The sequence below is a fragment of the Rattus norvegicus genome, chromosome 17, assembly GCF_036323735.1.
Source record: "Rattus norvegicus strain BN/NHsdMcwi chromosome 17, GRCr8, whole genome shotgun sequence".
In the NCBI taxonomy this organism is placed as follows: Eukaryota; Metazoa; Chordata; class Mammalia; order Rodentia; family Muridae; genus Rattus; species Rattus norvegicus.
This window is the reverse complement of record NC_086035.1, coordinates 78,870,001-78,892,747: the sequence shown is the minus strand read 5'-3', so window position 1 is coordinate 78,892,747 and position 22,747 is coordinate 78,870,001. Positions and strand designations below refer to the sequence as shown.

Below are 22,747 nucleotides of genomic sequence, written 5' to 3'. Positions count from 1 at the left end.
TCAAGTCTTCATCCTGCCAAGATAAATATTTTACTTGCCGAGCCTTCTCCTCAGTCTGAGGGTTTTAGCTCTTCTTATATCCATAACACACACCCCCAACACACACACACACACACACACACACACACACACACACACACATACACACACACACACACACACACACACACACACACTGCTCCCTTCTCCAACTGTATTCTTGATGGACTGATGTTGCAGTTTAATGTAACACCTAGTTGTATTATGCTAACAAAATATCAGCATATTATATATCATAACTACATATCCTGGTGGGCTTTACAACTTTCTGACTTTTATGGAATTAATAATTGTCTTCTAATATGTGTTTAATATCCTGTATTCTCATCAGCCATTTAAGACCTTCAGTAGAGGTCTATGACTTAAGTCAATTCGGAAACCTTATCGTAGGCTCAGTTCACTCCCATTTTTGTGATGAGGCCCATCCTTCCTGGATCCGTCCATCCCTCATCAGTTAGATGAGCTCTTCGTGGTCTCCTGCATTGCTGTCTTCTTGATGCTTCTCTTGCTCATCATCCTATTGGGTTCCCTTTATAGCTCTCCTGTGACCAGTCCTCCTTTGCTTGGAATTCTTGTTGGCCCCTCTCTAGGCTCAATGTCCAATCAAAGTGCTGAAGAGTTTCATCTCCAATGTTTACAAGAAGTAACTCTGTCCATCATTGAATGGCTATCCTGTGCTTTTAATAAAAAACACCTTGTCTGGTGGTTGCTCAAGTGTTACTGAAAACCAGAGCTGCATTTTCCGGTTCAACTCCTCTCTTAAATCTCACTTCAAAACATTCAAGCACCAGAAATTTAGCATGTCCAGAGCCACTCAGCATCATCCTGTCAGAATTCCTCTTCCTCCTATGCATCTGTCATAACAGATAATAACATTCTTCCTCTAGTCTCTTCAGATAGAATTTATAGAGGAATAATATCCAAGGTTCTAGATTTTACCTTTCTCCATTTGGACAACTACAATAGCCTGTGACTGCCCTGTTGGCCTTCTTTCTACCTTTCACTCTTTGTCAATCAGCCCCTTAGAACTGGTGTCATTTCCTTGCTAAAAGCATACATTGTAATGACTTCCCTTTGTCCTTTGTACATAGAATTAGATTGTCTTCCTTATAGTTTCTATTGCTCTGATAAAACACCATGACTAAAAGCAACTTGGGGACCAAGGGTTATTTCACCTAACAACTTGTAAGCCTATCACTGAGAGAAGTCAAGGCAAGAACTCAGGGCAGAAACTGAGACAGAAGACGCACAGGAATACTGTTTTGTAACTTGCTCCTTGAGGCTATCTCAGCTTGATTTCTTACACAGCTCAGGACCATTTGCCCAGAATTGGCTCCACCCACTGTGAGTTGGGCCTTTCCAATCATTCATCAAGCAAAGAAAATACCCTACAGGGTTGTTCACAGGCTAGTCTGGTGGAGGCAATTTCTCAATTGAGGTTTCCTCTTTCCAAATGACTCTAGCTTGTGTCAAGTTGGCATAAAACTACCCAGGTAGTTTTATACATAAAAGTATACAGGTGACAATGGCCTTAGACTCATTGTGTGTGTGTGTGTGTGTGTGTGTGTGTGTGTGTGTGTGTGTGTGTGTGTGTCCGCAGCAAAAAGAGGCCAACCTCTGAGTATTGGTTCCTACCTTCCACACTGTTTAAAGCAGGTCTCTTTGTTGCTACTTTACTCTGTGGGCCAGCCAGGCTAGCTGTTCAGAAAAGATGAGAGGATTCTCCTGTCTCCACTTCTTCCCATGGGTTCTGGAGATTCAAGCTCAGACCCTCGTGCTTGTAGAGCAAGTTCTCCCCAACCCTCACCCCGGTCCCAAGCCATCTGTCCAGCCCCTTGGTGTCATTTCTTACCACCCTTGTTCTCAACCATGTGACTCAGTATCTCAAGCAATTTTCACAACTTTCCTTTCTGTTGTAGAGGCTTAAAATGCAAACAGAGTGGGGTAGGCCAAGAAAACAGTAACAGAATCCTCTATTCATCGCCATTTGCCTCTAAGAATTGGTCCATTGAAGGTATCTTACCCGTTCCGGCCATGAACTTGTGCTGGGAAGCCCTTTGACATTTTGATGTACGGGTTAGTGGGTGTGCACTCAAGATAAACCATATTCCCACGGCATGAGGTTAGGGGATGCCAGTCGTTCTGACAAATTCAAGTTGCTTTCTCCCATCTCGTTGGGAAAACATGAGGCTCATGGTGAATGATGTAATAATTGCCTTTGGTAGTAATGCCCATGTTCCCTGGGCATGGGAGAGAGAAGAATCAGATACCATCAAGGAAAGGCCCCACTGTCCTTTGCAGTGCTGGATGGATTCCTTCAACCTTGTGGATTCATTCTGTAGATGAAAATTGTATGTTCAAGTTATCTGCCTGGAACAAAACAAAAACGGAAATATACAAATGGGAAACAGTTTTACGAGTTGGTCATTTGCCATCTAGCACTTAACTGAGTATCTCTGATGCCTGATGGGAGAGAGCCAAGCCCATTGAAAATCAAAACTCAACATGTATTGGCTCTCCTTAGAAGTGCACCATATATATCCAGCTAATTCTGGGAAGTCAATAGCACAGATAAGGGCATTATTTATTTTGCCATTCCAGGTGTAATTACACAGTTTACCCTGCACAAAGTGCACTTCATAAACATGGCAGATCAATGCTAGTTATCAAAATCCATCTACAGCTGACAGAACATGAAAAAGAGCTTTGCAAAATGATCTTGAAGCCCATCCACAGAGCCGGCCCCACAGGTCAGCTTATTACCTGCTTAATCACACAGGCATCCTGGCAATAGTATTGATTCCCTGGGACCGAGACATGACATCACTCTTAACAGCATGTGCAATAAGCTAGTCCTACCATGCAGAATGGCTATCAGCTCAGGATGCAGCCTCTGAGCATCTGGAGTGGCCCCTAGCAGCCAAGGGCAAGTAAGGTGCCGATGGGGACCAATCATATCAAGGCGAGGAATGATGAGCTTTCATACAAAAGCATGAAATCCTCCTGCTGGAACTAGAGAAGCAGCTTAGTCGACGAAAGTGTTTGCTTCGCAGGCATGGAGACCTGAGTTCCATCCCAAGAACCCACATGAACCAAAGTCAAACTGGGTGATGTGCACTTGTAATCCAAGCACTGGGGAGATAGAAACAGACAGTTGCTTGGAGCTCTCTGGCCAGACAGCCTAACCAAGCTGCAATTTCCAGGTCAATGGAAGACTATCAAAAATGAAAGATATGTGACACCTGGAAAATGACAAATGAGCTTGTCCTCTGGCCTCCACATGCATGCACATACATGTGCTGATATACACACATATGCAAGGGCATGTATACACACATGCGCACAAACACACACACACACACACACACACACACACACACACACACACACACACACACTGCTGCTTGTGGGCAAGACCTCATGAGCAAAAACTTAAACCACTCTACCAGCAGGCCAACAGTCTTTTGTTTGCTGATCCAGGCATGCTCAGAGAGAATATTGGTGACTCCACCATGATAGGCATTAGTATTTTCCACAATCTCCACACTGTGACCATTGCTTTAAAGATCTCAGGAAGTTCCATGACACCTGATTGTCTCAAGGTTTCCCTGTGGCACATACTGCATCTTCCCCTGTGGCCTGATGGAGGGTGAAGTCTTTGAGTTGATTGGATCAAGAGCCTTATGGGTGAATTAATTCGCATCTCCCATCATTGAACTGAAACCTACCAAACACTGGGTTTAAAAGGCTAAGAAGACACTTCTTTACTACGTGGATAGGAGGCTCAGCAGGGCAGGCTTTAATGACGTCCATGGGATGAAGCATGAGGGAGGCGGGAAGATGGATCGTGAGGGCCACAGAGGCTATTGTGGAGCCACCAGCATCATACTTTTCCACTGTGATGGACTGGATTCCCTTCATGAGCCAAAGTAAAAACTTCCCCTTAACTTGACTCTTGTTATTATAGTAAGAAACACAAACACAAGAGGAATCCCATATTCTACCTGATGATGGAATTCTCACCCAAAGTCCTCTAGCTCACCTCCCCAGCACCTTTGTCAGCTCAAGGTGCTTTGGTTTTCTTCTCAGAATGTGCTTAACCTCTAGAGCTTGCTCTTGGCACCCTTCCTGCTGTGTGCACTCCAACACTTTCCTCTCACAGGAAACCGCCCTGCCTGATGACCTGCCCTGCCAGGGTTCTGACAGAAGAACAGAGTGGAAGAGAGGAGTTTATTGAGAGCCACTTACAGCTCTGAGTGAGAGTGTACATGGGTGGACTTGCAGGGAGCAGAAGACTCAGCCTCACTACAGGTCGTTCTCAAACCTGGCAACATCTGGATAAGCATCAGGCTCACCTTGGGGATGGGTGGGAACGAGGAGCAGGTTACATTTATGTGACCAGGTCCAGGGTTCCCTCAGGGTCTCATTTGCCCTGGGTGTAGCTTGTAACATGTACCAGTATGCACATTGCTCTGACAAAGGATGCTCCTTATGCAACTGTGTGTATGTGACAGGCACACACACAAACATACAGACACATACGAATACACACATATACAAATACAAGCACATGCAAACACATGTACTTATGTACAAACATGTGCACTTATTCAAACACACATACATACAAACACATATACATGCATAATTATACATAAACACAAACATATATGTTCACTCTGATTATACACACACATACACACATTCGTGCATAGATAGACACACACACATGCCAGATGGGCTCTTCCCTTCCCCCTGTCTCTTTCTGCCAATGCTGTTGTCATAACCTGTTTTCTGTCCCACAAGCCATCACCCCCATCCCGTCTTTCACGCCCTGCTGTCAGTGATCTAGAATACAGCTCTAACTTGATGCGCCTCACTTTGGCGCATGATTTTCCTAAACACAGTTCACTTCATTCCTCGGTGGTTTCATCCCAGACTTTCATGTAAATGTTTTCTTCCCGACTGGAAGGAAATGTCCCAAGTAAACAAACAAATCCCCCGGTCGGCCTGAGTACTCTGCTCCTTCAGCGTTAAGCACAGCAGTGTGAGGAATTGAAGGGCTGAGGAGCCCCCTCCAGTACTCCAGCCCCACGCCACTCATTGACACTTAGCCTGTGCTGTCTTCCCTAGCTGGCCAGGGCCCTCCCAACTCTTCCCCGATGCACATGACCTAGGGTTGCTGTGTCCTATTGAAGACTTGCAGTCTCCAAGATAAATCTGTTCCAGACCCTTTCTCTACACTTCACTCAGCCTCCCTTGCTTCCCTGTCAACGATTTGGTCCGTTGTCAACGCTGGTCCTGAACCCACGGATTCGCAGAGCCTTTCTCCATTCTGCCCTTGTCCATGCTGTGTGGCTCTTTCCCATCTCCCCGTCACTTGGCTGGCAGAGGACCGTGAAAACCTGGAGTCTATCACTCATCTTTGTCCCTCCCCTTGGCGCCATCAGGGTCAACATGTCTTGGAATCCACAAGTCCCATCCTACCACAGGTGACCTGTCTCTGAGCTCTTCTTACTCTTTGAGTCCCTCTTTGAGTCCCTGAAGCAGGGTCTCACTGCCCCTTTCCAGCTCTTCCAGGCTGTCTGTGACCTGGAGTCAAGCCTGGGTGACATACCAGCAGCAGATACGGAGACTTTGAAACTTCCCGTCTTTTCGCCAAGCCTGTAGCTTCAGCTCCCCTGTAACCCTACCCATCTGGGGATCCTTGAAACAGCTCAGGTGGCCAAGCCTCTAAGGGGATCCTTGAAACTGCCAATCCTCTAAGCGTACAGCATCTGCTACTCTGTAGGAGGATCTCCTTTCTAGACTCTGAAACTGCTGCAAGCTGACAGCACGCCCTGTGATGGGTGACCGGGGAAAGGGCCAGGTTGGACCCCATAGTTACACACACTTACTTTGGTTTACAACCCGCCCGTCAGTAGTCTCTGCTCTCCTTACTCAAACAGTAAGTCTGTTTCTTCATCTGTGAACACAAACAATGGAAGTCATTGGGTTCGTTGAGGTAGCCTTTGGAAACCTCCCAGCCCGTTGTCTGGTAATTCAGAAAGCATCCATTCTCTCTTCTCCCCTCGAGAGGTCATATCAGTATGAGTGGCTGTCCCCTCCTGGCAAACACACTTGTGCTCCAATAATGAAAATCAGTAACCGATAACAATGCTGTCAATTCAGTGAGGAACCTGAAGTACCCAGGTCTCAGAATTCTGGGTAGACTATCAGATACTTTCTGGGCAAGCTGACTACTCAGAACCTTGAGGTCATGGGGCTTCATTAGTGGGAGAAGACTTTTCTACTTCTAGAAAGCATGACTGGGCCCCCGCCACATTGGAGAAGGGACGGAATGTGCCGGGCCGAAATGTGTGGGGCGTCTGGCCCAGGGTTATTTTGATTTCCATTAACATTCTCTCTGTACGTATTTAACCGTAATTGAACACATGTGCTTCTGTTTTATTTGCACTTAGCTCATCAAAGTGTCCCTTACAGCCTGAGCTATACCGCCAAAGCCTCTAGTTTTTCAGTGAAACCCCCACTAATACCCCTGGGAAACAGGAAGTTGCATTTACTGAAATATAAATAAATTCAGCTCTCAAGGGCTTTGCTGGGCCTGGGGTCACAGGAGAGGCAAGCATGTATTGTGTCCTGGCTAAACAAGCTAGAAGGACACAGCCGTGTAACTCTGGACAGATAAGTGTTTGGGGAATGCATCTGTCCTTTGTTCAAAGCTGTGACACTTTCCTGGGCAATTATGGAAAAGCAAGAGACCCTACAGATTGGGGTACATGTCTGAGTATCGGTGCAGATGTATTCTCTGCTCCTGTCTACTTTGAAACTGGGCTGCGTAGGCAGGAAGAGAGGAGGGGAACACAGGACACGTAACCTAAAACCTTTCTCCAAAGATATCCGGGGCTCCTTCTCCCCCAGCCTCTCCCCTCTCGCTCACCCTCCGCTCGCTCCAACAGCACACATGGAACCAATTACGAACAAAGCCTGATTGTTGTACATTCGGACTTTCCCACGTGGGCTCCTTGCTTTCTTTAACTGCCTCTTAGTGTGTGTCTGCGTGGGAGGACCCTGCCCGCCGTTCCAGCCAAGCACCACAGCACCCCAGTGGCCAGTCCTCCAAGTCTCTCTGCTCTAATTCATTCCCTAGTAGCATAAAGCCTCTCTTCCCTTCACACCCACCCCCACTTCCTATTAGGTTTGTCTGAATAAACAGAACTTTCTTTTCCATCACTTTAAATAAACTGAGCTCGGGTTTGTGGAGAATAAAGAAAAGCTAGTTCCCAGCGTGTGAGCAACATCAGGGCAAGCCTGGGATCCCCTTAGAGGAAGTGACTGTCGCTTCATGAAAACCATGACAGACGTGTGTGTGTGTGTGTGTGTGTGTGTGTGTGTGTGTGTGTGTGTGTGTAGAGATTTTTTTCTTCCTCAAGAGAAGCAAACAAAAACTCCATTACTTGTGACTTTTTCCCTCTACCATGCAATCGAGATGACTGGAGGAGGCGAGGTGATGGGGGTAGGGGTCGGGGGTTAACTGTCAATGCAGCCATTGCAAATGCCACAGAAAGTTAAAACCATAGCCTACTGGACCATCTGTGGAAATGACACCTTGATCAGAAAAGACTTGGCAGATGTGGATGAAGTCGAGCTGGAGTCTTTTCAAAGCTTTGTAAAACCATACATGACTTAGTCCTGCTTGCTGGCGGGCATAGAAACGAATGTTCTGGGGCACGGGACATGTCTCCAAGGTAAGGGCACTTGCCACCAAGCCTGAAGATTTAGGTATGGTTCCCCGGACTGATCGCTCTAAGGAGAAAACTGATTCCTGAATGCTGTCCTCTGACCTCCACTCTACTACGGGGGGGGCGGGGGGGGGGGAGCTCCGTAAGCCCCCATGCACACAGGCATACAGAATAAAGAAATAATGTAAAAGTTTTAAACAACAACAACAAAACCGTTCTAAGCGCATTTTCACGAGGTGGTGGCACACATGACACCTTCAGTCTGATTCATCTGAACCCTGGATACAAAGATAGCAAAGATAGTTTTCTTTCCCCCTCCCCCACCCCCTCCTTCTCTTCCTGTGGACTGCATTCATATAATTAATTTGATGCATACAGTTATTTTCTGTTGGAGGCCCTGGTGGGAAAAACGTATTCATGTCTGATGTTCAGTTTCATAGAGGTAATTTATGAATCCAAAGAGACCCTCAGCCCCTCCTGTGTATTGTTCCTAGTCTCCAGATATTTTTTTAATGTTTGCAAGAGAATGAAATCAGAATGCAGGATTTTGAATTAAGCTCTGCTGCAGATGTGGGGGAGATTCCACTTAGTCCTTTTAAGGGAAGCATGTGACCTACTGTACAGCCGAGGGGCTTGGGTGTCACGTGGTGGAGTGAATAATTCGTTCAATACAGCCTTGATGAGACAACTGACCTGGTTGCCATCCGCAGCCCCGAGAAGCCAAGTTGACGTTTCTGGATCGCTCGCTCTCCTCACAAGCACCACACACCCACTCCTGGGGCAGCAGGTCTCGCTGAGCCCGAGCTGCAGGGGCAGCCAGAAGGAAGCTAAAGGCGCCTGCTTCACACAGCTGAAGTTGGAGAACTTGGGCTGTTTTCCTTTCTCCCCATCCCCCACCTCCTGACCAACCACATCTTGATTCACTGGGCCTCAAACGCTTTGAGCTTTTCGATATTTGGGAAACCTCCCGAAGACTACAGTTTAGCTCTGAGAAAGACTCTAGCTCATCATCTCTCTTTGCTACTAGCAACACACACACACACACACACACACACACACACACACACACTCTCTCTCTCTCTCACACTCACACTCTCACACTCACACTCTCACACGCTCACACACACACGCTCACCCCCGAGCTCCCACACCATGGTAGTTCAGACTGCAGTGACTCCAAACAGACCTCAGAGACTTCTGAAAATACCTTATGGATCTCTGAGAAGGCGCAGCGTGGAGAGGGTAAGCTACGTGGCTGTAGCCAGCTGTTTATTTTCATTGAGCGGTTGCTACTGACTGGAGATGTTGATTTCATTGTGCTCGGAATTACGGCTTGCTACTGAGGTTTTTCCTGAGCAGTATGGGAGCTTCCTGGGGCTGCAGATAGGATTCTATTTTCTGTTTACTATTTTCTATACGGTGATCTCTCGATCCCTCTCTGTCTCTCTCTCCCTCTGTCTCTCTGTCTCTCTCTCTGTATCTCTCTCTCTCTCTGACTCTCTCTCTCTCTCTCTCTCTCTCTCTCTCTCTCTCTCTCTCTCTCTCTCTCTCTCTCTCCTGAACAAATAAGGTTGACAATTCTGAAATGGAAACGTCTGTCAGTTGCAGATGCCAGAGGATAGATGAAATGGGAAGGTAGATCTGTCTGTTAAGAAATGTGTCAGGGCTTGGCGCCGACTGCGCCTGTGCTCACTGAAATAGCACCCCAGTTTCTTTCGCTGGGTGAAATAGAAGGCAAAGGTGGTGTTAAGAGCCTTGCTGGCATCTGTTACCAAGCCGGTTGTTCAAAAGCCCCTGTCCACTTCGTTGTTATTCTTTCCGACGAACCGCTCTCCTTTCGGCTCTGTTTTTTCACAATACTACCGATTTCGGCGGAAATGACTGTTAATTTCCTGAAAACAGATGCCCTGCGTGGTAGCCCCTGGCAGAGAAGAGCCTATAAAATGATAAGGATTTGTCTTTTTTCTGTAGTAAGGAATAACATTTCGAGGGTGGCTGTCGTGCAAAATTGGCTGGACGTCCAGAGGAGGTCCATTCGACACGTGGGGATGCTGCTTACACCTCCGTGGTTTATTCTGCGTGGCTTAGGAGCTCCCAGATTCCCTGTTGTATCCACGTGTTCGACTAAGCACAGGCCAAAACCAGCCCAAAAGTAAGACGGCTGAATGACATGACCCAGCTCCGGGACAGGAGCAAACCTTAATCCAAACCGGCTTGTTCTGGCCAGTCTACTTACTAGTTAAGGACCTTTTAATTTAAAGAAAGCCTAATTAAAGGTTTCGACATATGGGGACTGTCTAGAATATACAGGCAGGATTGAGTTTCTGGCTCTAATAGTTATAATTTTTTCTTTTTGAACTTTTTTTTTCCCCCAAAGGACATTGCCCAGTCTGGTTGGATATAGGTCTTGAGTTCAGTTTGAGAGGCACTCCTGTGCTCAGTACATACCGTTCACCCCACCTAATGGGCAGTAAGCACCTACTGTGTGCTTACTTTTGCAGCTTTGGAGCACGGGAATAAAATAGCCTCTCTCTTTATCATTCAACAATCTAGACCGGTACTTAAAATTTAAATATAGATTTGCATACAGATGTGTGCACTTTATTTACTGCTTGTTTTGTTGTTGTTGTTTTGTTTTACTGTTCTCCATTGTAAGATAAACCAACAATGTAGAAAATACAAATCATCTGGCTGTAGCCGTGTGTATTTTTAAGTACAGTATTATATTTCAGTCACATGTAGCTTATTTCTGCCCTTGAGTATAAGTCATGATTCATGGCCTTAAGAAATAGGTCTAAGAGCTCTGGACCCTTAAAGCAGCCTGCCCTTCCTTGGAGTTTAGGTATTCCAGATGGACCTGCTACCTCTCCCCGCCAGGACAATGGGTAGAAGCTAACTGAAATAGATAGTGGCCTGACAGGTCCAATTGGGCGTTTAACACTGTGGTGCTTCTGCGACACTTCTCGGAATGGCCGTCATATATTTATATCAAAGGAGGGCATTTAGGTGATAAATAGCTCCAGACCGTGAAGGCTGTACCCTTTTCCCTCGGACTCCAGCATCTAGCCCTTGTAACACTGGAGAGAGAGCCAGACATTTGCTCCACCATAACTGTCTGGGAAGGCTTAGAGGCTTCTTCCAGAAGGCCTTTTCTCCAGCCCTTCCAGCCCCATCATCTCTTTACTGTCCTGAGCTGCTAATGAAACATGGAACGAGGGGCCTTCTGCCCTGGTGTGGTGTAAATAGGGAAACCAGGTCTTCTGTTCAGACCCATCCAATCAGTCTAGAAACTGATTGTGGCCTGTCCTTCCCATTTCGGAATGCCTTGTGACCTTTGACCTCTGGTGGCCATGTGCTGTGGCAGCCTGGCTCTGAGCAGAATTGTCATCAGTGTGAGGCACACAGCATGATTTCAGAGCAATGAGAATACATACGTGTATATATTGTCTCCCTTCATGTGTCTGCACACGGAGGCCAAAGAGCAACCTCAAATGTCATTCCTCCTGTGCCAGCTCCTTGGTTTTGGTTTGTGGGATTTTGTTTTGTTTGAGATAGTCTCTGCCATTCTGCCCTGCTTGGCCTCAGGGTTGCCCACATCTCCAGCACTGGAATTATGAGCGTGTGCATGTGCGTGTGTGTGTGGGTGTGTGTGTGTATGTGTGTGTCTGAGGATCAATCTCAGGCCCTTGTCTTGGACAGTAGACACACTACACCCTTTTACTTCTAAAGTCATAACAAACGAAGCATGTAATATTAAATCAAAGATGATAGAACATAATGTCATGGCGGAAAGAGATAAACATGAGAGGTAGGAGGCTGCTGTTGGCGTATCATGAGACATCATCCTCCAGCCTATCACGGAGTTTTGATCACTAGAAGGGTGACAGTGTAAGAGATCGATAAAGGGTAACACTAACCCCGTAGCATGGCCGTTCATAGTCACTTTGGGGTACCATGCTCTACGTGTAATTGTCAGTGCTGCACTTTGATGGGGCGGGAAGTGATTGAAGGTTGTTGGCAAGAGATCAAATGAATAGGAGGGCACTATGACGTGATGATAGTGACAGTGTCACTAACTTTAAGAAAATGGAATGTTCCCACGGGATCTTAAGGAGTGTTGTATGTGGATCTATAATAGACAGATATGTCAAGATGGGGCATGGGATCGTGCCCAAACTAAAACCTAGAGATCTCCCTATCCCTTCCATCTCCTCTCTCTCCATTGAGTAGCTACCATGTGTGCTCTCGTTTCTGGTTTTGCTACCTCTCCCTCATCTCGAAGCTCCTCCTAAGGACCAGATTGAGACCACTATCATCTTATACCTGCATACAGTCTCCTCGAGGTTGCTAGCCCTGCACCCAGTCAGTCCATTCATGCCTTCTTCTGTAGTCATTTCAGTTGGATTCGGGGCATTACGTCACTTCTACACATAAAGAATTTCAGTTGTTCTGCACCTCGGGACAGGCGCCAATGGCAGATTGTAACCCAGACGGTGCTCAAGTATCCGGTCTCACTTCTTCCTTACCTTGCGCCATTTAGACTGTCCTCCCGCCACACATAAACACATCCCTCCTACCTTTAAAGCAGGGCCGTCTTTTCTGCTGCCTCAGAACCTTTGGACATGCTTCCCTTCATCTGACACTTGCTGCCCCTTCTTCCCAGCCTTCCCACTTCCTACTCCCACCCTTTTGATGAAGCGGATATCCTATTGGAAGTCTTCCCAGGTGACACATCTCCTACCCAAGCAGACAAAACACGTTTCCTACAAGATACTGTAGCGCACTGCACTTCTCTTGCAGAGACACAGATCACCTGCATCACAGCTGTCATTTCTGTGGCATGAGATGCTCCTTGAGAACAAGGAACCTAGTTTATAATGGGAATATTAGAAATAGGTGACCTCAGATTATCCATCCATTTTACATCAGTATGAGGATCCCAGGTGAAATTAGTCAAGGCAACCAGCCATGCTCCAAGAAGCCATCCTGTCCTTCCTAAAATCGGGAGTTACTGGCCTAATCTAACCCAGGCTGCTCTCAGACATAAAATTGGGGCAGGGGAGATAGCTCCGTTTGGCAAAGTGCTTATCTTGCAAACACAAAGACCCGAGTTCCATCCTCAGAAAGAACCCATGTTTTTGCTTTTGTTTTTGTGCTGGGGATTAAATAAATAAATAGGACATAATAAAAAAAATGTAATAAACTACTCCGTGACTATGAAAATGAGGGAAATCAGGGAGTTCTATCATTAACGTCCCTCAATGAGAGGACTCTGGAAGAGGATCAGAAGCAAAACATAAGTAGGAAGAGACTCCATTCCCAAGCTGACTTCCTGGAAGTCCCATTGTTGCTGGTGAAAACATGTTAACTCTCACGTGTTTACACAAGCCAAGGAAATGGATGGCCTTTTTTATGTAGTCAGGACTCTACGTGGAATGTAGTAGGAGCAGCTAGCCAGCTTTAAACTAAATGCCTTTCACAGAGTGGTATACATTCGATGGCTTTATGTGGGGCAGAAGGGATAAAACAAGTAAACACTCTCTTTTCCTACCATTATTTTAATATTTTGGGTGAAAAGGTCTTTTCTCTTCCTATCGTTCTTTCTTGGAAACGCTGAGATGGTGTGATATTTCTGGAGTGGTATTTTTAACACAGCATAAATTAAACCTCGTGGCACCCACAACATTCATTATCCGATGTGTTATTCCGGGTTGACAGATTGCCAGTCTATTATTTTGCAAGCCATTACATTATCCCAGCCGCTAAGCTGCATAACTTAGGGATCCAGAATACAACAGCCTCTCTGTGCTTGTGTGCATGTGTATGTGTGGTGCTTATATTTTGAAATGTATTCATGCAGGGAAGTGTGAGACACTACCCAAAACACATACAGCAGACAGCTCTCAGTGGATATTTATTACCATTGAGAGCAGACAGCCAAGAACTGTTCAGACAGATCAGCGTATTCACATGTCTTAGTATCCATCCCCCTCATCCAAGAACACTTTTGTTCCTTCTATAAATATACACCTCTCTGAAGAAGAAGAAGAAGATCATGGATTCTCGGGGACTCCGATTCTGTGGTTCACAGAAGGCATCAAAGGTTATTTTCCCCTTCTTGTTAATGATTAGGTTTAAGTGGAAAATAAAATATGTCTGTGACTCTGTGTGTGTGTGTGTGTGTGTGTGTGTGTGTGTGTCTGCACACTTGCAAGAGTGAGCATGTGTGTATTTGTGTATAGGGGTGTCTCAGCAGGCCAAAAGAGGGAATTGTATCCTTAAATATGGAGGAATGCATTAGCTGCTCTATATGGGTGCCAGGAAGTGACATATGGCCCTCACCAAGGGCAGTGCACACTCAACCTCTGAACCACCTCTCTAGCCCTCCACTTTGGTTTTGAGGCAGTGTCTCTTACTGGCCTAAGAGTATCAAGTAGGCTAAGTTAGCAGGGAGGCTTGAGCGAGTCCCAGGAGTCCATCCATCTCTAGCTCATAAACTTTACACTGGGAAGATCTAAGAAACTCTGAAGACTTCCTGTGCCTTCACCCAGACAAGACTGTATCAGTAGATGGAACCCAGGGATTGGTATTTAAACCTCCCAAGGGACTCCATTGAGCAGCCAACATTGAAAACACTGCCCCAAGGTATATGGTAGCCAAAATGGATCATCTGGGTCCCATCCCAACTTAAGGAATTTAGATAGCTTTTGTGTTTTGTGGTATTTCCACCTGAAAGGGGAAATAAGTGGATAAGTTGGGGTGAGCTGGTGTTTTGCGTTTTTGTGGTAGGGTGGCCAAATGTGTTGTTCTTGATAAAAGAAAAGCCATATCTTCATGTTTGCACAGCAAATCCTCTTAAACCCTGAGCCATCTGCCCAGGCCCAGTAAGCCATTTTTATTTGTATTGATTCATCAGTGAGTTTCAGAGAACAATGTTGTTTTATGTACCTAAAACAATACGGAAGACTCTATGCTATGCACAAATGTTCTCAAAATTAGAAGTCAATGAACACATGTGTGGGACACTTCTCCCCTGCCTTCCACCTTTCTCTCCATCCCCCTCCTCTTCCTCTTCCTCTTCCTCTTCCTCATCTTCATTCCATTTGTCCTTTTCTCACTGGCCAGTTTTAACTGTGTTGGCTATTTCCCTCATTGCCGTTTACAAAACACCTGACAAAAACAACTTAGGAATAGATCCCGCTATTGGATCACAGTTCAGAGAATTGAAGTCCTTCATGATGAGGAAGGTATGGCAGTGAGGACATGAGGCAGCCAGTCATACTTCATTAGTACAGAAGCAGAGAGAGACTAGAGCTAATGCTCAGTTTGAATATCTAGAGCTGTGTCTCCTAGGTGATTCTATAGCCCATCAAGTTGATAATCAAGGTGATCAAGACTGATCATTGAAGTCCAATGACTTGAAATGGTCTGTGGAGAAAGAATTTACACCCGTGAATTGGCAAATACACAAATTGGAGCTTCTGTTCTCTCAGAAAGTCTATAGTTAAACATTTACTGCCACATCCATGGCAGGTAGTTGAAAAAAAAATGACAGGACTATGAGATGTTTCCTGAAGAATGTGTGTGGCTGGATACAGAGGCCTGTCAATGGATCGAGAGTTGCAAAGTTTGGGGGCCAATACAATGAGGGTAAACTAGAGAAAAAGAAAAATGAGCAAGGAGCAAACAGTGACACAGAAACAGAATTAAACAGAAAATCTGTCCAGTCCATATAAACTTAAAATGACTCTTTCTCGGAGACACATGATATAGACTACTATCTGAGAGGTAGTATCATAATATAGTTATCATGAAAGGGCAGACAGTGGGATGGATGCTGGGAAGGGGAAATAGAGCGGGTAAAAGGGGGAGGCACTCAAGACAAGCTTTACTTTCCCTAAGGGCAATCCTAAACAGAGTAGCTAGAGACCGTGATAGAGTCTAAAGGGATCAAGGTTATAGCAATTAGAATGACAAAGCATCTTTTCCCTCTGGTACCACAGAAGCACATTACACGATCATGTTCTTACTTGGAGGGATCATGCATATATGTTCAATGTATAGTCACCTGTCCATGTGTGTAGATTGAGACCAGAGATCAATATCAGGTATCTTCCTCAATGGCTCTTAACCTTATTTTTTAGAGACAGGTTATCTCACTGAAACTATGGCTCATTGATTCAGATAGACAGGCTGGGCAGCAACTGCCCAGATTCTCCTGTGTTTTCCTTCCCTATGATTAGACATGTTGTTTCTTCTTCTTCTTCTTCTTCTTCTTCTTCTTCTTCTTCTTCTTCTTCTTCTTCTTCTTCTTCTTCTTCTTCTTCTTCTTCTTCTTCTTCTCCTTCTCCTTCTCCTTCTCCTTCTCCTTCTCCTCCTTCTCCTTCTCCTTCTCCTTCTCCTTCTCCTTCTTCTTCTTCTTCCTTCTCCCTCTTCCTCCTCCTTTCCCTCCTCCTCCTTCTCCTCCTCTTCCTCCTCCTCCTCCTCCTCTTCCTCCTCCTCCTCCTCAGGCTGGGTTCTAGAGAACTTGGACAGGAGCCATCATGCTTGTGCAGCAAGCAGTTTCCCAACTGAGCTGTCTCCCCAGCCAACAGAGATCAGTTCCAAATAGTGCCTCCCCCACCTTAACCCAGGGTATCCAAGCTTATCCACCTTCCTCTGTGTTGCTTTCAAAGCATAGTCAATGATGGACGGATGAAAGACCTCAGCATCTTATGTTGGTCACTGGTATCAAGCCATCATTCCTCTCTCGTGTCTTAGGATCCTTGTATCTGTCCTAAGGAAAAGCTCTTTTGCTTGGTTTTGGGATTCCCTATGAGAAGATCATTTTTTAAAACAATGTGATATAATCATTGTGTCAGGGCTTCAAAATCCAGCTGAGTCCCATAATATATTTAGAAAGTATAATTTACGGCCAAACCACAGATATAATGTCCAAAATGAGTGAGTCCTAGTCTGAACTCTGAATTTGGGCATTTAGGCATAGTCTATAAAAGAAAATAGATTTAAATCAAATTAGGGGAGATGGAGCCTGGTCTTTAGCATTAAAGTCTGTGCTACTAGACCTTTATGGACCTTGTAGAAGAAAGTTTATCTCTTCTCTGCCCACAGAGCTGAAGGAAAGCCATGGCCAATATCCCATATACAGATCCCACCCATAAGAAGTTACCTCTTGGGGATGGTGAAGGCCTCTATTACAACACACATGGTTCCCCTTCCCCACACCCTCTTAAATTTTTCTTTATGGAACCTCAAGTTCAAATCAGTTAAAGATAACTTTAAAGGCAAACAGTAACATGAGTTCCACCCCCATCATGGGCTGGTATTTGTGAATTGGCCCATTGCACACCCATTGCAAACCCATTGCACACCCCAATGTGTACCCATTGTATACCTATGGCATACCCCGGGTCTAAGTCTAGCCAAGTCACAAGAGCTCCCATATATTTCCACACTGCTTCCTTGCAAGGACAGGTTCATCTACATAGACAACTTCGTGAGCGCTTAGTTCTGACTGACTACTAACCCAATATGCTATGATTTAGATGTTTTACTACTGGGTACCAGGGATCTGAACTCGGGTCCCTGTGCTTACAGTGCAAGCACTGTACCCATTGAGCCGTCTCCCAGCCTTGTCCTTTATTTCTATTGCCATCTCCCAACTTGTACTCTGTATTCCTCCGTATCCAGTACTGGGCCACCATTCCCCCAAAGCATCCCTTTTTCTTTTCATCACCTGGTGGCAGGGTGCATAAGAAAAACGTGGTTAATTTATCGTAGCAATGGACCTACAGGATAAGAAAGCTCTGTGGGACTCACTCATTGGAAATGGGCCGTTAACAAATTTATGTCACCTGTATTGTATCCACAAGGCCCAATACTTGGGGATGGCCTCTGTTTGTGTCACTCATTCTATAAAATAAGACCGCAAGCAGGCATTACAGAATCAAACATCTCTTGCTGCTGGTATAGAATAGTAAGTAGGGGACACACAAGCAATCGAGGCAACTGTCATTCAACTTCACCACAGGGACATTGATCCTAATGTTACTATTTTCAAGCTTTTCAAAAGGAAATCTTGCTTTTGCTTTAAGAATGCGTTTATGGGAGTGGTGAATTACATGTTTGTATGGGTCTCTGCATGTGTGTGCACGTGAAGGTCAGAGGTCAAAATCAGGTGTCTTCCTTGATGACTCCCACCTTATTCTTTTGAGACAAGGTCTCTCCCACAGAACTCACAGCTCGCCCATTCAGCTAATCTGGCTGGCTCACGAGTTCTAAGACTTTGCTTTCTCTGCTCCCACAGTGCTGGGGCTAGCAGTGCACTCCACCACACCTGACTTTTTATATGGGATCCAGACTCAGGGCCTCGTGTTTGCTAACTGATCCATGTCCTCGGCTCCTGCACTTTTTTACGTTTTATTTTATGTGTATAATGTTCTGCTCCCTTGTATATTTGTGTACCCTGGGTGTACAGTGCCCACAGCATCCAGATCCCCTGGAACTGGAGTTGCAGGTGGTTGTGACCACCATGTGGGTTCTGGGAATTGGACTTTGGTCATCTCGAAGAGCATGCTCTTAGCCACTAGGCCATGTCAACAGCCTGGTCCTGTCATACCTTTTTAAAGGCAGGATTTTGCCACCTGGCCCAGGCTGGCCTGGAGCTCATTCAGTACATGGTGACACCACTCATGTCTCAGTCACCCCAGTCTGGAATTCACCATGCCTAGAACATTTAAGGTGTCTCCCACACCCCCTTTTTTTAATTTCCATTTTCTTTTTTCTTTTCTTTTTTCCCCTTGTCTCAGGGATGGAATCTGGGGCTTCCCATAGACAAGGCAAGCGCTCTCTACACCTGAGCTACAGCTCCTGCCCTAATTTTCTTTTGTTTACAAAGAGCATATTCATACATGCAGGAGAATGAACGCAAAAGAGGGATCCAGTGTGAACCATCTTTAAAAGATTCTTATTTACTTGTTTTATGTGTATGAGTACACGGTAGCTGCCTTCAGACACACCAGACAAGGGCACCGGATCCCATTACAGATGGTTGGGAGCCATCATGTGGCGGCTGGGCATCGAACTCGGCACCTCTGGAAGAACAGTTGGTGGTGTACCATCTTTTATTGCCGTAAAGCATAGCCACAGCCCATGAGATGCTCACTCTCTGTCCAGGAAAACAAACACCAACTCTTCCGCAGTGTCTGTGTCCTACCCACCTCCCCACCCCCCCAGTCTTGGCACTGATTAAAAAGGAGAGCTCCCAGGACAAACAAAGTAGTTTGGAAATAGCATTTTGGGACTTCCACTGGAATCACATTTTGACAAGTCCAATGCAAATTTCAAAGTCCACTCACATAAACGGAGCGATGTCCTTCAACGACAGGGATGGGGCAGCTGCAGTGCATAGCCTTCGAACCATCAGGAGGATGAACACTCGGGCAGCTACACATGAATGCACAGGTCTAATTGCTGCCTGGTGGGACGGGATACCACTAGCCACATCCTTCTTTTGTTTGGGGCGGGTGTTTCTCCACCGTCACAGAGAGTGAGCCATTACAAACCACGCCACCCAATAAATGATCTCCCCATCAACTGGCCATAGTGAAGTTAAGATGTGTAAGTCAGGAGTATACAGGGCACCACTACCCCAGAGCCTGACCACAACCAAGGTGACATTTGTTCATGGTCCAGGTAGTTGACTGACGACAATCAAACAGAAACTTTTCTTTCTAAGTCATCCGGTTCCTCCTAGATGCAGTAGAATTCTTGGGGTCAGCCAAATCCTTGAGCAAGGACTTGAACTATTAACACCTCCTTTGGCTGGTGACAGCATTGGCTGTAGCCACTAGAGCTCTTGGTCTTGCCACGGTGTCAAAGAGGAATGCTGTTCTCACTGAGGGCGAGGGCGAGCCAGGCTGCTCAAATGGCCTCTTTGAATCTCAGCTCCTGTCTCTCATACTCACACCCAGAGCTGAGATTGATCCCTTTAATTTTAATCTCAGTACATCCACTCTTCTGCCTGGCACAAGAAAAAGCAACTGGGAATCGACCACCTTCCAGCAGTAGACCCGAAGCTTCCTGGGGACATCTGATACCTGGGAGAAGCCCTTCAAGGACAGTGTCAGCCATTCATTACTTTAATGACTTTACACTGTATCCTTGTTAAATTAAACAATAAATACCAATATATCTGCGACATATTTTCTCAGTTCCCTGCTGATTTGGGGGGGCATTAAGATTTAATTCATCTTTATTGGAGGCTGATGGGTAATGCCCCTTCGAAGATATGGAACAACAAATCCTGGACCACCAAGTGATCAGGGGCAGGACACCGGTGTGGGTGGGCATCATTGGCCGACCATAAAACTGAGCAAGCAAAGGCCCCAGAAATTGCTGCCAGCCCAGATCTCTCAAGCAAACCCCACAGACAGGCCAAGTTGTAAATCTTGTAGCTGGGAAAACTGAGACGAAGGCATGCAGGTGACAATCGGGAGCTGGGAAAGGAACAGGTTCGGCGTTGAAGTAGGAGGGCAGACTGGAGTGTCCCGTGAACAGCATTTCTGGGCGCAGCTGGAGCTAAGGGAAGGAAGGGGGTGAATGCCACAGCTCCTGCTCAGAAGTCAACAGACAGGGTGCTGGGAAGACAGCTCAGTCGGAAAGCAAGCACAGCGAGCTGGGGTTGATCCCCAGCACCCACATGAAAAGCGTTTAGCATCACAGAGTGGGGGAGGCAGACAGGCAGACCCCTGGGACTCCCCAGTCAAGCCGTCTAGCCCAGTCAGTGTGTTCCAGGTCCCAGTGAGAGACCCTGTCTCAAAGCCACAATATACAGTTCCACCCTAGGTCGATTTCTGGATTCTACACATCGTGTACACACACAGTCACACACACATTACACACACAAACATTCACACCTATACACTCACACATTCACATACACACACACACTTACCACACTCATATTCACGCACACTCATACATATACTCACACAAATATACACACTCAGACACTCTTGCACACACTCTCATACTTGCACACACTCACACACACACATACTCACACACACGCACACATGCACATACATGCTCTCACCACACTCTCACACACACTCACACACGCACACACATACTCACACACATACTTACACATACACACATTCACAGTCACACATACACACTCACACACACACTCATACACTCACACATACACTCACACACTCACACACACATACACACTCACTCACACATATACACTCACACACTCACACACTCATACACTCACACACACTCATACACTCACACACACTCATACACTCACACATACACTCACACACACTCATACACTCACACATACACTCACACATACTCATACACTCACACATACACTCACACACTCATACACTCACACACACTCATACACTCACACACACTCATACACTCACACATACACTCACACACACTCATACACTCACACATACACTCACACATACTCATACACTCACACATACACACTCACTCACACATATATACTCACACACATACTCACACACTCACACATACACTCACACACCTGACATCTTTTCCGTTGACCATTAAAGGTGGTGTTCTTTGTATCACTCCATGTTCCCTCTCACACTCTATCCTATTAGAAAATATTAAGTACATGACTCTGTGTTTATCGTTTCTACCTTTGCTGACAGAAGATGGAGACTCACTAGAGACCTTAGCACCGGAACGCCTTCCCACACTTAAGTCAGACATTTAACTCACGTGTCCCTCTGCCTTATGCTAGCCTTTCTCCTGTTTAGCTCCTGGTTTTGCAGGCATGGCTTCATGCATTTATTTACCACTCCATCTATGCTGCATGGAATCTGACTCTGCTTTCTTCTGTGTGTGTTGTTTCTGTGGGGAACACAGACACAATGAAAACACAGATCATTGCGGGTGGGGGCTGGGGGGAGTAGAACAAAGTCTACCACTCTACAACTTCCTTTCTTTGGCAGAAGGAATTGTCTCAGCGGGCGAATCAAAATGTTCCTGTGTAAGCCGAGACATGGGAATACCACAGCCTGAACAAGGCAATAGTTCTTCCCAGGATGGGATGAATTCGTTTGAAATGTTAAGCCCTGACAGTACAAAGCCCCTGCATCTCACCCCATTGTGTGCATAAGGGACCTGGAGTCTCGGCACACCCTGAGATGGAGAGGTTCTCCAGGGAAGCACAGAGATTATGTTGTAGGTGGGGTCCCCGTCGGCACAGTGGCACATTGTCATAAAGCGTCTCCCGGCACAATTATGCACAAACCACATCACTGCCCCAGGCAAAGCTTGCTGCCTTGTGATGTGAGCTGGGGCCAAGAACCAGAAGAAAGCCATGTTCTTGGATTTAGGAAAGTTGCTGAGGACATCAGTGTTTTGAGGGGAAGCTCCATCACCACTGGAGAACTGACCTCAGTGTCTCCTCCAGAGGAGCAGGGAAGCAGTGATTTTGCACCCCTTCCAGATACACACGTTGGCTTAGTATCCATGAACCACCCATTCCTGGAACCCAGGATATGATCTTCATTTTCATGAGGTGGGGGCGGGGTGGGGCATAGGTAAGGACAAAGGGCAGAAGGCTAAGATTCTTCCACAAGTCAGGGTTACTCTGACAGGAAGAAACTGCACGTTCCTCAAAATTGATGCTATCCCCCGGCAGTTTGTGAGAGCCCCTGACCTTGAAATGTGAGCTATCACTGTCCTGGATTGTCTCCATTGTCTCCACCATGCCTGGCTATTAGGACACTCCCATCCCCATCTACACACTTCCTACAGAGTGTACAGGAAGCAAGACGGGGCTCCCTGATGATTGTCCTGTGGCCAAGACACTCAGGCTGAGGATGGAGAGACACAGAGTGAACTTCCTGGCTTCCACCCTGGAAGGGCTCCACTGGATACACCAGAATCAGGGACCAGCTATGCAT

The 22,747-nt window shown here is 46.1% G+C and overlaps 1 protein-coding gene and 1 long non-coding RNA gene across 6 annotated transcripts in view; one reads left to right on the top strand and one right to left on the bottom strand.

Annotated features, from left to right (window-relative positions):
• Positions 1 to 22,747, top strand: part of Frmd4a (FERM domain containing 4A) — a 590,863-nt gene that overhangs the window by 275,177 nt on the left and 292,939 nt on the right. The window contains exon 1 of one of the 5 annotated variants that reach the window (XM_039095787.2): positions 8,194 to 9,023. The exons of 3 other annotated variants lie outside the window; for them this stretch is intronic. In XM_039095787.2, coding sequence (XP_038951715.1) covers positions 8,934 to 9,023 — 90 coding nt within the window. In that variant the 5' untranslated portion in view covers positions 8,194 to 8,933. Of the gene's footprint in view, positions 1 to 8,193; positions 9,024 to 22,747 lie in introns of those variants that run through there. One more of the 5 variants, XM_039095784.2, reaches the window with a different exon arrangement.
• Positions 1,574 to 8,619, bottom strand: LOC120097894 (uncharacterized). Its single transcript, XR_005495756.2, has 3 exons — positions 8,475 to 8,619; positions 5,937 to 6,004; positions 1,574 to 2,409 (listed from the first exon to the last, which is right to left on the bottom strand). It is a non-coding gene; the product is annotated as an uncharacterized LOC120097894 (long non-coding RNA).